The sequence below is a fragment of the Carex rostrata genome, chromosome 31 (assembly GCF_964058835.1).
Source record: "Carex rostrata chromosome 31, lpCarRost1.2, whole genome shotgun sequence".
Lineage (NCBI taxonomy): Eukaryota > Viridiplantae > Streptophyta > Magnoliopsida > Poales > Cyperaceae > Carex > Carex rostrata.
In genome coordinates, this window is record NC_135948.1 from 3,684,181 (window position 1) to 3,698,688 (window position 14,508).

The 14,508-nt window shown below is 34.3% G+C and overlaps 1 protein-coding gene across 2 annotated transcripts; it reads left to right on the forward strand.

The window, feature by feature from the left end:
- The first annotated feature begins 1,174 nt into the window (after positions 1-1,174).
- On the forward strand, positions 1,175-3,964 carry LOC144547551 (uncharacterized). 2 transcript variants are annotated; one of them, XR_013509100.1, is made up of 3 exons: positions 1,176-2,886; positions 3,162-3,615; positions 3,741-3,964. XR_013509100.1 is itself a non-coding variant. In XM_078296229.1 (2 exons), exons 1-2 carry the CDS (start codon positions 2,847-2,849, stop codon positions 3,551-3,553), a joined length of 432 nt encoding a protein of 143 aa, XP_078152355.1. In that variant the 5' UTR covers positions 1,175-2,846; the 3' UTR covers positions 3,554-3,964. The 2 variants fall into 2 exon arrangements, 1 of the variants encoding a protein (XP_078152355.1); XM_078296229.1 differs by having other exon boundaries at positions 1,175-2,886; positions 3,162-3,964.
- Positions 3,965-14,508: the final 10,544 nt, after the last annotated feature.

Here is a 14,508-nt window from a genome sequence, read left to right on the forward strand (position 1 = left end):
AAATGAATTCATTACTCGTGAATTATTACAACATGATAAATTGATAAAATTAGATTTATTAGTAACGAAAATAATCGAGTCGTGAGGTCAATACATATCAAAATAAGTTTTGTCTACAAATATATATACACACATATATACAAATCTGTGACATGCTAGAATTGAAATAAATTATTCAAATAATATAGATATTTAGATAGGGATTTCATACGTTAAAATTTTAATTACAAAGTATTAGAAATAAGTAATTTTATAAAATTAAGTAAATTGATGAAAAATAATAATAATAATAAAAGTTTGTTAATAAGAATCTAATAAGGTTACAATTAAAATTATAAAATTTCTGATGAACATTCAAAATTTAATTCGAGGCGTTAGATTCAAAATGAATAAATGGGTGCGAGGGGATTCTAATGTTACATAATTTAAATACAAATTTTTTGTGACATAATTATAATTATGAAATTCTAATAATAATAACGTTATAAAAAAGTGTAGATGAAATTCATAAGAACTTACGATAAATTTATAAAATAATAATAATAATAATAATAATAATTAATTAATTAAAACGAACAATCAAAATCTTTGTACTAATATCAAATACCAACTTTCGTTGATTTGATTTATTTGTGTATAGTCCATTCTACTGCCAAATCAGATACCTTGATCTTTGAAGAAATATCAATCGTTTATATATGCGATTCGCACAAGTTATTGGTCCGGTGCAAAATTCGATTCTACCAAAATCCAATTGGAATTGAGAAACCCTACAACCCAAACTCTTAATCAAATTGAATTCCAGAATTATTTAGACCATTGATTTATCCTAGCACGAATCCTGAAACAATCTCATCCTTTGGTCTTTGAAAACATTTGAAATTGAAGAGTTAACTCCATTTAATGGAATTTTCGGGTCCACAAGCAAACCGTCCATTTCTCTTCTTTCTTCCACTGACAGCGGGCCCCTCCCCCATTTCTTCCTCTCCTCTTCTCCCGTTCACGCAAGACAAGGGTTCGCCCCCTCTCCTCTCTTCTGTCGCTGCAGCGACGAGCCCACAAACCCCCGCTCTGCCTGACTCCCGGACCCCACCCCGTGCTCTCCCTCCGTTTCTTTCCCTTCCAGGAGAAGGATCTCGATTTCAATCTCCCCCGTTCCCCCTCTTCTGCGCCGTACGCACGCCCACGCCTCCTCCTTGACTTCGCTGCCCCTGGCGACGAAAGTCGCGGCTAGTCCACGTGGGTTAGCTACCCACTCTCTGAACCCTCCTCTCCTGCCTATTTACGGTTATAAATAACCCTCTCTATCTCTTTTGTTTGGTTTTTCTGCTATTGTTGGTTGTTTGCTCTCATGTGTTGAGGATTTTTTATTTTTCCTCCTCTTTTTCTGTTTTCTCTGATTAAAGTGCTAATTACCCGAAACTTTGAGTAACTCGGTGCATTATTACCTCTTGGCTGTGATTCGGTGTTTGCTGATTTTTCGTTGCTTGTCAGATTTAAGAAGCCGTGAGGCGAGACGTGATTTTCTTGGTACCGGTTTTCGTGTTGGCTGCCTTCCTTATGATCTTCCTCTTTCCTCTCTCTCGTGCTCTTTCCTCTCTCTCGTGTAAATGTAAACCCCTCTCTCGAATTTTTCGTGCTTGATCGAATTAATTAGCTATCTAGTCGGGTTGTTGATTTTTTTCCCGACTCCATCAAATTGATGTGCCTTGTGTGACTTATATCGTTCGATTTATTTCGAGAAACCGTAGCACTTGAATTGATTAATTACCGAGTTTGGGTTGTTGATTTTCCCGATTCGGTCGAATTGATGTCGCCTTATACCCACCTGTTGTAGTGTTGTGTGATGCTATGTTGACTTGTAGTGCCTAAGTACTCCTCTGTTTTGATACTGGTAAATGCAAAATTGAAGATAGAGGGGTTGTGGCAAATTTTAATAATATTGAGGGGTGTATATTGTGGAATTGTATAAATTAATTAAGTAGAGGGGCCTCTATGTAAAATATGAAAATTTTGAGTATGAATTCGGCCTAATTGAGTGAAATAATGGAATTGTACCTTTGATTGTTTAACTGGATAAATAAAATGAAATTAGTCTTTGGTAATTATCTCTAGGCAGTAGTGCCGTAGCCTTGTGTAGTCAGTAGTCTGGATTGAAATTGTTGAATAGTCTCAAGGAACGAAATCGAATTAAGGAGTTAAAGTAAATTAATTTAGAGATTAGGAAAATGATGAATTATTGATAAAAAGACAACATTAGTTAAGCATGCTATGAATAAAATAAAACTTAATAGCAAATGTAATGTTGAACATATAATTTCTATTAATCGATATAATTAGTATATCTTGTTTTTATAAGTATAATACAATTTAGGGTAAATTTCGCTGGAGGTCACTCAACTTTGCTCTTTGTCACGAATTGGTTACTCAACTTTGATTTGTCCCTTGAAAGTCACTGAATTTCATATTTGTTCCAATTTAGTCATTCCGTTACTTTTTCCATCCAAAAACTTAACAGATCTGACGTGGACATCCAACTCATCATTTTGACTTATTTGGGTACAATTTGGAGATACCATTCTATTACCATATTTTTCCTTGCTTTTTCTTTCCCTCTTCTTCTTCTCTCTCCCAGATTCTTCATCTTCAATTTGCTTCCAGACTCTTCTCTTTCTTCGTTACTCTATTAGAATTGATAATTTATTTCCTCTTCTTTTACTTTTATTTCTTATCTTATTCCCTCCGCACTCTTCTTTCCTACCTCTTGTTCCATATTCTTCCTTCTTATGATTCGAAAATTATTTTCTCTTAAACCCTAATTTCATCCTCATGTGAAGAATTTAACAATGAAGCATCGAAAGAGCTCCCATGTGTGGCCTATTTATGGTACAAAGACTAATTTATTATATTCTTTTTCTTTTTTTTCTAATGACCAGTTGAACCACTTTTTTTTTTTTTTAAATTTGGTGAACGCAAATGAAGGAGCACAAAACTTAGTCAAAAATTGAACCAAAGCCATTATTAATTTGTTTTAAGCACATTTGATTATTCTGTATTTTCACTATTATTACGAGATTGATTTTCTTTGAGCTATCAGTAACACCAAACTATGAAAAAAATTCTGCTTATGCTCTAATAAATTTTGCATATGTCTTTTGTAGGTCCAAGTGAGCAGAATTTATTTACATGTGAAGTGCATCATGGAGGGATTATTTATACAGATCATAGAACAATTAGATACACCGGAGGTAATAAGGCTTACTTCGACTACTTGGACCCTGATGAAATATCTCTAATTGAATTAGCTACAATGGTAGAAAAATTAGGATATTCTAAGGAGACTCCTATTTGGTGTAGAGCACAGGGTGAGAAGAATATTAACCCAAAGTTATTAGGGTCTGATCAAGAATTAATGACAATGGTTAATCAAATGAAAAAGAAGAAGAGGGTGCTAGAGTGTATGTTAGACCACAATGAAAATAATGGGCTTAGTGCAATTCAGGATGAGACTTTACATGGTAGAAATGAAGTGGTGTCACTGATCCCACCGTAGAAGTACAAACTCAATCGACACAACAAGCACAAGCTTCTACAACAAAAATTTATAAATTACCAGTAATTATATTTCAATTTCATTTTATTTCACTATTATCTTTATATTAGTATTCTATTTCTTAGAGGTGAATCTTCAAATTACAAACAATATCCAACTGATTGTTTTTTTATTTGTTAATTTGAAGGTGAGAAGGAAAAGAGGCATAGAGACAGAGAACTAACTTTGATGTAGAAACATAATAGGTCTTTTGTGTATTTTGATAGATAGAAACATAGAGCTATCTTTTTTGTATACCACCGAAAATACTCTATTTTGATATATGTTGGTGGTGGTAGTCTTTTATGAATATTTTATGATTTTTAGAAATGTAATGTTATTATTGCATGATTTTATATGGTTCAAGTTTAATTTGATTACCCTTTATATTGGAAAAATTATCCTTGCTTCTCATGTGATGGAAAATACTTGTAGGGGCATTTTAGTCTTTTGTGCATATATATGTAATGTGCATATTTATATGATGAGATCGAAATTTATTTATGCAAAGTTCTTTGATATATGCTATTGTTCATTGTTAGAAAATTGGAAATTCAAATAATATATTCACAATAATTTAGATATAAATTTAGATCATATAAATTAGACCACATCTTCTCACTGTTCTCCATTTGAACTTTTTAATTAATTTAATGTAATCTAAATCCACGTATTTCTTACTTACTGGTTTGTGTACCAGTATATAATGGGTAGGGCACACTAATGGACAGGGTCTAAATTGTAAAAACTTTTTTTATATCTAGTACCATGTCCGATAGGTGGGTGAAACATTGATAATAGAAAGATGTATATTTTCAAATTGTAATAGAAAGAAGAAGAGGGAAATATCTTTGCTGGGAGTAGGGGTGTCAATGGGTACGGTACGGGTCGGGTGGAGACATTTTCATACCCATACCCATTAAAATTGATCTTATCCATACCCTACCCATACCCATTAAAAATTGATCTTACCCTACCCTACCCTTACCCGTTAATATTATCGGGTAACGAAACGGTAGCGGGTGAATAACAGATAATACTAGTATAATAATTAGTTTTATTATATTTTACAAATTAAACATCAAAAACTCATTCATTTTAACACATATATAATTGCATTTCTAATAAAAAATAAAATAAATGTGCAATCAATTCCAACTAAATTATTTTTTATAAAGAATAAAAATTCAAAAACATGAATATACATTTAAGTGGGTTAGAAATTGAATTAAATATACATTTAAATGAGTTGGAAATTGAATTGAATATATATTTGGATTTTATAATTACCCTATAGGGTAACGGGTACGAAATAGTCATTACCCATACCCTTACCCATTTATTTAACGAAAAAAAATTCTTACCCATACCCATACCCAATAAACTAACGAAAAACAAATCTTACCCATATCCGCCTTATCGAATACGATACGGGTCGGGTAAACGGCTAAAAAGGTACCATTGACACCCCTAGCTGGGAGAGAAAGAAGAAGAGGGAAAGAAAAAGAAAGGAAAAATATGGTACTAGAATGGTATCTCCAAATTGTACCCAAATAAGTCAAAATGATGAGTTGGATGTCCACGTCAGATCTGTTAAGTTTTTGGATGGAAAAAGTGACGGAATGACTAAATTTGAACAAATATGAAATTCAGTGGCTTTCAAGGGACAAATTAAAGTTGAGTGACCAATTCGTGACAAAGAGCAAAGTTGAGTGACCTCCAGCGAAATTTATCCTACAATTTATCTTATATGCTTACCTAATATACGTTATTTGGATATGCTAATGTATTGTCACACCCCAAATCCACGGGGGTCTGACAGCCTGCCGCGTGTATAAATCAAGCGTCACATATACACGCAAGGCAGTGGATCTTTTATATGCATTGCCAATATCCTCATTTGCTGCGTCCGGGTAATAAACCTGAAAATAATCGGGAGGGTGGGGGTGAGAATAAATTCTCAGTGCGAATTTGCCACAGTTGAATTATTGGACTTGCAATCAGACTCTATATTCAACAATGAAACCCAAACAATAACAATGCAAACAGATATATGTATAATCATAAATAATAGTATACCAATGCTCGACAACAGTTAATCAACTTGAAACACAGTTCACGGAATTTCCAAGATGAATCTCAAACACAACATATATTTTGGCTTAACTCGATTCCTAACTCAGTTCAGTAGGGCTTGTAGCAATTACAGATGTTCTTTCGAGCTGAACCTTTATCAAACCCACATCTGTAGGGTTACTGACACCTACAGATGGCCAACCGCTGGACCCTTTATCTGACACCCATCTGCAATCGCTTGGCTTAACAGTTTATTAAGGTCTGGTTTGAATCATATAAAGAAAATCCTCTTTGGAATCATTTCCACTGTTCGTAATATTCAATTGACCGTTCAAATGCATTAACACTCAGGAGAATGCCACAGAGCCATAGACGTTACACAAGTCACCCACGACCTCAAATCACATATCATAACATATCACATATCATCACATAATCACCCTCCCTCGTCCCAACCGGTACTGGGAATATCGAGGGCCGTTCACCTAAGGCCATTTAGGATCCTGGGAATCCAAGTCAGCATACAGCCCGACTTGGCAAATTCATTGGATCCAAGTGCTTAACTTCGTAAATCCATTCACATACATTCACATACACAGCTCGTGGTGACTTTCAATCAAAATCAGATCACAATAGATCAACATAACCTATAACCATACCAGCATGCAAATCATTCAATTCAGATCAATTCGAGTTTAATTTAATTGGGCTATGCAAATGCTCTACGCAATTCAGTGATGCAATCAATGATATTCAACATGACAAACGAAAACACAGTTTAATTCCTGAAAATAAAGTATCAAACAAGTCCAAGAATCCCGCACCTGATTATGACGAGCGTACCGCTTAATTTAAGGATCAGACGTCTCGAATCACCTCGCGATATCTTGCTCGACCGAGGCTACACCTATATTATACGTATACTTAATTTAAATCATTGTTCGACAATTTATCTGCGTACTTGAGTGATATTATTTTCTTTATACTTTCCTTATCATAATCTTATTTAAAAGCTAAATCAAATTTCAGTTTCTTTTACATTCTAGCATTGGACCCAAGTATGCACAAATATATATATATATATATATATATATATATCATGTCGTTAATCAAACCAATTCAAAGGCAAAGTTATTTAAACTATTTCATTTTAATTCAAGTATAGCCCAACAATAAAGTCATGGCCATCATTCCATATAAATTCACATCTTTTTCATATTGGTCCTCAATCAATATAAATTTCCCACAATGGCGTCTGCTTTGCAATTATACCGCTTTACTCTAAACATTTGCAATTCGATCCTAGTAATTTTTAAAATCATCACATCTACTTACTTTAATTAAAGGACCAAATTTTAGCAAAGGTTTAAGCCTCTAATTAACAATTCACAATTTACTCCAATTCCATTATTTTAATTCTCAAAGCCGAAATCCAATTCTATTTACACATACACATCATGTCATATTCATTTCAATATTTTAGCCCCTTTAATTCATACAAATCACTATGGTCATACATTTTACAATTCCGACCCTTAATAAAAAATCATTTGCAACATAGCCCCTTATACTTAATTTATTCGAGCAATTCGATCGAGTCGGGAAAATCAACAACCCGTCCTTCGATAATTAGTCAATTCAAGTGCTACGACATTAATCGATTCATCAAAACACAAATCAAGAATTTTAGAAATTAACCGAAAAAGAAAAGGTCGAAACAAGGGATCGGTTCCGAGGGTTTTGTCTCGCCTTGCGGCCATCTCACTCGAGCACAAGCGAGCACCATAGCAACACCAAGCCATCACCATCACGGCACCAAGCCAACACCGGGGCAGCACCCCGCCTAAACCCTAGTTTCTAGGGTTTCACGGGAGAGGAGGGGAGGCGGGAAAAGAGGAGGAGGGGCAGGGGCTTCGGGCGGGTCTGGTGGGTCAGACCGAGAAGGAAAGAGAGGAGAGAGTGGGGGCGGCGGCTGCTGGCCGTGGCAGCGGCGGAAGGGGAGGGGCGGGGCCCTGTTTTCGGTGTAGAAGAGAGGGGAGGGGCGGGTTTGGGGCTGTCACGGCAGAGAGGAAGAGAGGAGAGCAAGGGGAGCGGTTTCGGTGGGTTCGCCGGCGACGGGAGAGGGGAGGGCGGAGCCCCCTGGGGTTGGCGCTGAAGAGAGGAAGGGGCGGACAGGGGGGGGGTTTCTGTTTCTGTCACGTAGAGGGAGGGAGAGGAGAGAAAGAGAGAAGGGAGAGGGGGATTAAATGGACTGCTTTAAGATTCGTGCAGGGTTGTAATCCAAAGGCCAAAACAATTCAAAGTATAATATAATTCATGAATTTGAATTTTAAAGGTTAGGATGATCTACCTATTTGTGTTAAATCGAATCGAACGGTTCAGAAAATTCTGATTTTTAATATATGGTCTCAATTGGTTATTTTACGACATTCTATGTTACAAAAATTAGAATCAAGTCTCGTAAAATTTATCATATATTCGTTACAATATTTCAGGTGTTAAATTCTAAATTTCAGATTCGAATAAATCGATTCCCTTTATATAAATCATGCTTTTATTTGGAATTTAATTTATTTATTTATTTACACGAATCTAATTAAATCAATTTCTTCTTTTACGAAAATTAAAAGGAATTGTAACAGATTTTCTAAGTTTCTAATTTACCGAATAATTATAATTTTATTCCTAGTGCTATATTTTATTTTATTTCTAAATCTCTAAATTTTATTATACATAATTTCATACATTATTTATATTACAAAATTTTAGTTTCGTTTTAGTCGGTCAGAAAATTTCTGAACGATCGTTATGTTAATTAAACTTTTTATTTAAGCAAATTGATCGATTTATCAATTTAATCAAGTTTTAAAATTTCGGAATGTAACATGTATATTCTAAGAACATATAAACACAAATAGTATGTAGTCTAACGTATGTATATAATATAGTTCTTCACTAAATTAAATAGATCAGACTTCATAAATTATTACTAATCATTTTCTAAACTTAGATGCAAATAAGTAATATATTGAAAAAATATAAAACACCAAACACATAAATAAAATAAAAATCTAATAACAAGTTTCACTTTTAAAACATTTAAACATTTTTTGAAACTTATACGAAAAATTTGTTGCTAATTAATAAGAACATTAATTAGCAACGAAAAATATTATTTTTATACTTAGATTCGAAACAACGAACTTAACGTAAAATTAGAGTAGTAATAAAATAACGAATTGTGCGACTTAGAATTAAATAATTAGAAAACACGTAAAATAGGAAAACATTTCATTTTTAAATTTTTGTAAACAAACTATCGTATCTAAATTATAAAATAACTAAAATATATTAAACCAAATATTAATTTAGTAATAATTACACAATTTACCCATTTTACTAAAATAGTAGCATTAGAAATTTTTAATAATAAATTAACTTTCGAAACTGCAATCGATCGATTAAAATAATTATAGCTAATTTAAAATAAATCAAAGTAGATAAGAAATTAGGATATATTAATTAAGTAGGACACGTTTAAAATTACCGTAACTCGCGAATAATTATTTTTGCGAATATTTCGATATTAGAATTTTTACAAGCAATTTATCTTCAAATTAAATTATTAAAAATACAAATTTTATTAAAATAAAATTATATTTATTTAGACCAAAGCAAATGATCAATATCTGACGAAATTATAAATTTTGATTAATGCTAAGCTCGACGGCATGAAAGTAAATAATTAATATCTGACTAACCGATTCAGTCAGATTGATTGAATCAATAATTTTTATAAAATCAAAATAATCGAGAATTTGACTTACACATTAATTGGGGCGAGGGTAAGAATAATTTAGAGTAGGCTTTAATTAGTGTAAATTACATAATTTCATATCAGCAGATTTCGTACGAGTCTGATTCGTGGACTGATCCGGCTGACACGTAGTTCGGAGCATACACGGATAGAGTGGAAAAAACGTGCCGTGCCGTGACTAACACGTCGTGACTTTGGTCTCGTGCCGTGACCAAGTGAATAGTGACCTATGCCGTGACCAAAATGTCAAGGGGTGGTCACGGCATACGAGTCACGCCGTGACTATTCACGTACCGTGTCCAAACGTAACTAATCACGTTTAACTATTTTTCATAATTTAAGTTAGTTTCTTCAAGATTCACCATTTGATTAAGACTTAACGGTCCTAATTACACGTGACTCGCGTGCCGTGCTCGGATTTTTCGCGTGTCGTGACCAAAATGTCAAGGGGTGGTCACGGCACGCGACACGTGAGTCACGGCATAGAACAGTAACACGTTCTGTGCCGTTATGTGACGGAGCTAGCCCCGCCATGCCATTTTCCCACACTATACATGGATCCCACTGATTTTGCTGAGGGTTAGCCGCCGCGTCTTCAACCATTCAGGTGTGAGATATATGAATTAATTCATAGAAGCAAATAGAAGAAGAACTAAAGGCAATAAGAATGCAAAAACAATGTTCCATTTTTTTTTTTTTTTTTTTTTTGCAAAATTGAAGAGTTTTCTTCACAGCAATTTCGAATTACAAAATAAAATGAAGTAGAAAGAGAATCACAGAGGGAAGATTCTAGATCCCCAAGAGTCCTTTGGTAATACGCTGTTTAGAAGGATTCTAAATCCTCACGGAGGGGAAGGATCTATTGGTGCGATTTTTCTCACGTAACTTTTATTTTGTTTCCTTTTATTAGTTATTTTATTAATTAATATTAATTGAGCTCTGAGAGAAAAGTGAAAGGATAAAATCGGTATTTAAAGAAAAAAAAATTTTCAGCTCTCAAAATTTAAAATGATACTCTTAGTGTAACACTCCCCTTTAATTTAAAAGTTATTAAGCCAAAATTAGTTCTTTTCAGAAAACAAAAATAGAAACCTGTGCAGTGATTGCTCTTGATGGATACTTGCATACTAAGGCAAAAATATCAACATCTTAATAAAAGAAGTCTTATTCCAAATTAGACTGAGCGTTACTTAGCCAGTGATAACAGCAACATTTCTCATTTTTCCAACTAATTCAACATCTTAGACCACGCATCGAATTAAAAATAGACCACGCATACTAATTCAACATCGTTTGTGGAACCTGACAATTTTGTTTGGGTTTGCGGAAAAAATTAAGTAAATACACACGCACGCACATGAAAGCACACCATTCATGTTAGACGGCTTCCAGTCAGCTCTTTCCAAAATCTCAAAAAGTGCATGTGCTATAGGAGGTTCTCATCAATGGAAAACCAGTCCTCTGGAAAATTGAAGTATTATTTACTTCCACAACAGTAATACAACTATGATGATGATAATCTCTCCATGTATTCACAACAACAACAATTAATAATAGACTTTGCTTACCACTATCAGCTGGTGCTAAAACATTTTTTTTTCCACATCAATGACAAGCATATTCGGCTAAAAGACAATTCATCAACAATCCCTTCGACGTGCATACCAGTAATATGCATGTTTGCAGATATGCTGAAGTCTATACCGCACTCATGTTTGTCTGCTACCAGGAAATTAATTCCTAACCTGACATACAAATAAGGCATCGACACAATAGAGCAATCAGAACTAAAAAAATCCCTGCTTATTTTTGGTGTTAGTATATTTCATTGAGAAATTTAGATATATATCCATCATAACTTGTTCAATTAGATATTTCCCCATCTAAATTGAAAAATTAGTTATTTCCCCATCTTAACTTCACAAATTTATAAATATGCCCATGTCTGAATATTATAACTTAAAATTATAATTTAATATTAAACAAAAGTTAAATGTACTAATTTGCCCCTTCTTCAATACTGTGCATTAATATTTCTCCCTCTTTTGCCGCCACTCTTTATCTTCCTCCCCTTTCAGGCCATCTTTCCCTTCATGTGATCATGTCCCTTTCCCAATACTTCTCCCTGCTGCCCAATTCTCTCTCTTCCACCAAGTTTTTTCTCTTCCTTCCAACTCTTTAGACTGTCACAATCCCAGACTGATTTTAGATAATTGAATTTGAGTTTGAAAACTCAACACTCAAATAAGAGAACTATACAGCGTCCCATTTGAAACTTCACATTACGATCAGCATTCCTCTGAAATGTGGATTCACAAAAAATTAAAATTATTTGAATAAATTATAGGAAACAAAAAATTACCCCAGAAACGAAAACAATAATGTGTCTTGAGGAAATGCAACCCAACGATAACTTCATGGGTCAAATCAACTATTAAAATTCATGAAGCATACTTAGAATAAAAAAGATAAAGCAAGAGTTAGTTTTTAGTATTTTCTTACAATTGTCATTTCAAATTTTCACCTTGTAAAATTGACACTACTTGTGTCTGATTAATGGAACTTGGAGGCTTGACCTCCATTTTGGAATGCATACAATTATTACTCAGCAAGTTTGGGAATTACAATTAAATTTAATAAATTGCAAGGAACTGAAAAGAAATTGGGGGATAGCTGTGAAGGCCAAAGCCACCTTCCTTCCATCAACTCAAGGAAAGCATGGCCTCAAATGCAGTTGCTCTAATTCTATGTCTTTGTTAAAATTAGACAACGAGACAGAATATTTACAAACCGGTCCTTCATAAATGTTGAGTAGTGTGCCGACATGCCCGGACCACCAGCTACTATCATAGAAAGCCTCTACAACATCATTCACGCAAAACGTATCAACACTGGTATGGCCGCAGCACGGCCTAACATGTTGTGTATCGACAATCTCTTTGTACAAGCTCAGTGAGAAGGGAAATGGGAATGCTGGACTAGGTAGTTGTTCTTCCAAATTATCTTGTCAACTACGGCTGGAGACTAGGCAGCTACAGTTTCGGAGTCATCGTCTTTGAATCGAGCTACTTCTATTCTCAAGGATTCCTTGTAAACGGACACTGGCATTCCCTGGGAAACCAAAGGAACCATTTTGTTTATCTGTTTGTTAATTAATTTTATCAATCCTTGTTAACTCTAGATGAGACGATGAAATCAAAGTGAAAGGAAAATAAGAAGAGAGGAGAAGAAAAAGGAAGCAGGAGAGTGGGCGGGACCCAGCAGCCAGAGAGCTACTGAATTATCCCAAATTACTCTAGCTAGGCCAGAGTATTGAAGAAGGGGTAAAATAGTACATTTAACTTTTGTTTAATATTAAATTGTATTTTTAAGTTATAATATTCAAGTATGGGTATATTAATAAATTTGTGAAGTTAAGATGGGGAAATAACTAATTTTTCAATTTAGATGGGGAAATATCTAATTGACCAAGTTTTGATGGGTATATATCTGAATTTCTCTATTTCATTACCCTGCAGGGTTGCTTCCAACTTTGGGTTACCAATAGTGGTAACAAATATTTCAACACAGAATATGAAAATACTAAAAGATAGATGTTTTTGCTTTTTCACAGATTTGACCGACTGCAAAATTGACAAACGGCAAAAATGAAAAATTGGCACATATGAGAAAAAAGATAAATGTTTTTGCCTTTTCTACTAACAAAGCATGTCTATAATTGTACCATTCTTCAACTACAACGAGCTGTTTTTGTCAAAAAAATTTTTGATAAAAATGCTGTTTTGGATAGAAGCTCACATAAGCAATATGTCAAACTTTGGAAAATATTTGGGTCCTTCAATTTAGTTCTAATCAGTTATGGATTTCAAATGATGTAATGTTCGGATTTAGAGTGAGATTGCATCTATTGTGCTTCGCATTTATAATTACTGGAACTGAAAAATAGCACATCAGATGTTCGATAGAATGCCAAATAGTAATGATCATATAACAGCAACAGGAGAGGGGTGGCCCGGAACTTACCTGGCTGAGAAAAGATCCACCATTGATGGAGACCATCAAGAGGGAGGCAAAGCATCAGAGTTTCTCGTTTGCTTCTGGGAGGAAAAACGAAAGATGAGAACGGTCGGAGTGGAGAAGAGGGAACGGCGAGGTCACCAGCCGAAGTCGCGCCGCCGCCGCCGCCGCCGATCGTGAGAAAAAGGAGGCAGGTGTAAGGTGGAAGAGTAGAGGCGGAGAAGCGGAGAGGTGGGGAGGCCTAGAGGTGCGGAGGCGGGGAGACCACAGACGAAGCGAGGAAGGAGGCGCAGAATGACTACTTTACCCTTTCGATAAAATGTTCCGTTAATTTTAACGGAGAACATTTGATGGTAAGAAATTATCTGAACCGTCTGATCAATAACAAATAAACGGTCCAAAATAAAACGTTTTCACAGAAGCATTTGCCGAATTTTTTATTAATATCCAAATTTAATATTCAATTTCAAAAAATATCCGGATCAGCGGTATTTTTCGAAATCTACCCTTTCCGGAAAAAAAATTTCCGGAAATTGCCTCCGTTTCCGGAAATATTTTTTCCAGACACAGTTTATTTCCGGAAAAAAAATTTCCGGAAACAGACTTCGCCTACAAAACCCCACCACCCTTTACAGGATTCCCATCCCCATCACTCACCATCCGAATTTTTCACCGTTTTTTAAAGGTAATTTTTTTTTCTAATTTAATTTATTTAATTTTTTTATTTTAAATGGTTTTAAATAATGTCCAAATAATTTCGATGCCAAATAATTTAGAAAATACCAAAATAGTGTAGAATAATTTAGAAAATACCGAAATGGTGTAGATTAATTTAGAAAAATACCGAAATAGTGTAGAATAATTTAGAAAATACCAAAATAGTGTAGAATAATTTAGAAAATACTGAAATAGTCTAGAATTGTTTAGAAATTACCGAAATTGTGTAGAATAATTTAGAAAAATACCAAAATAGTGTAGAATAAATTAGAAAATTCCAAATGGTGTA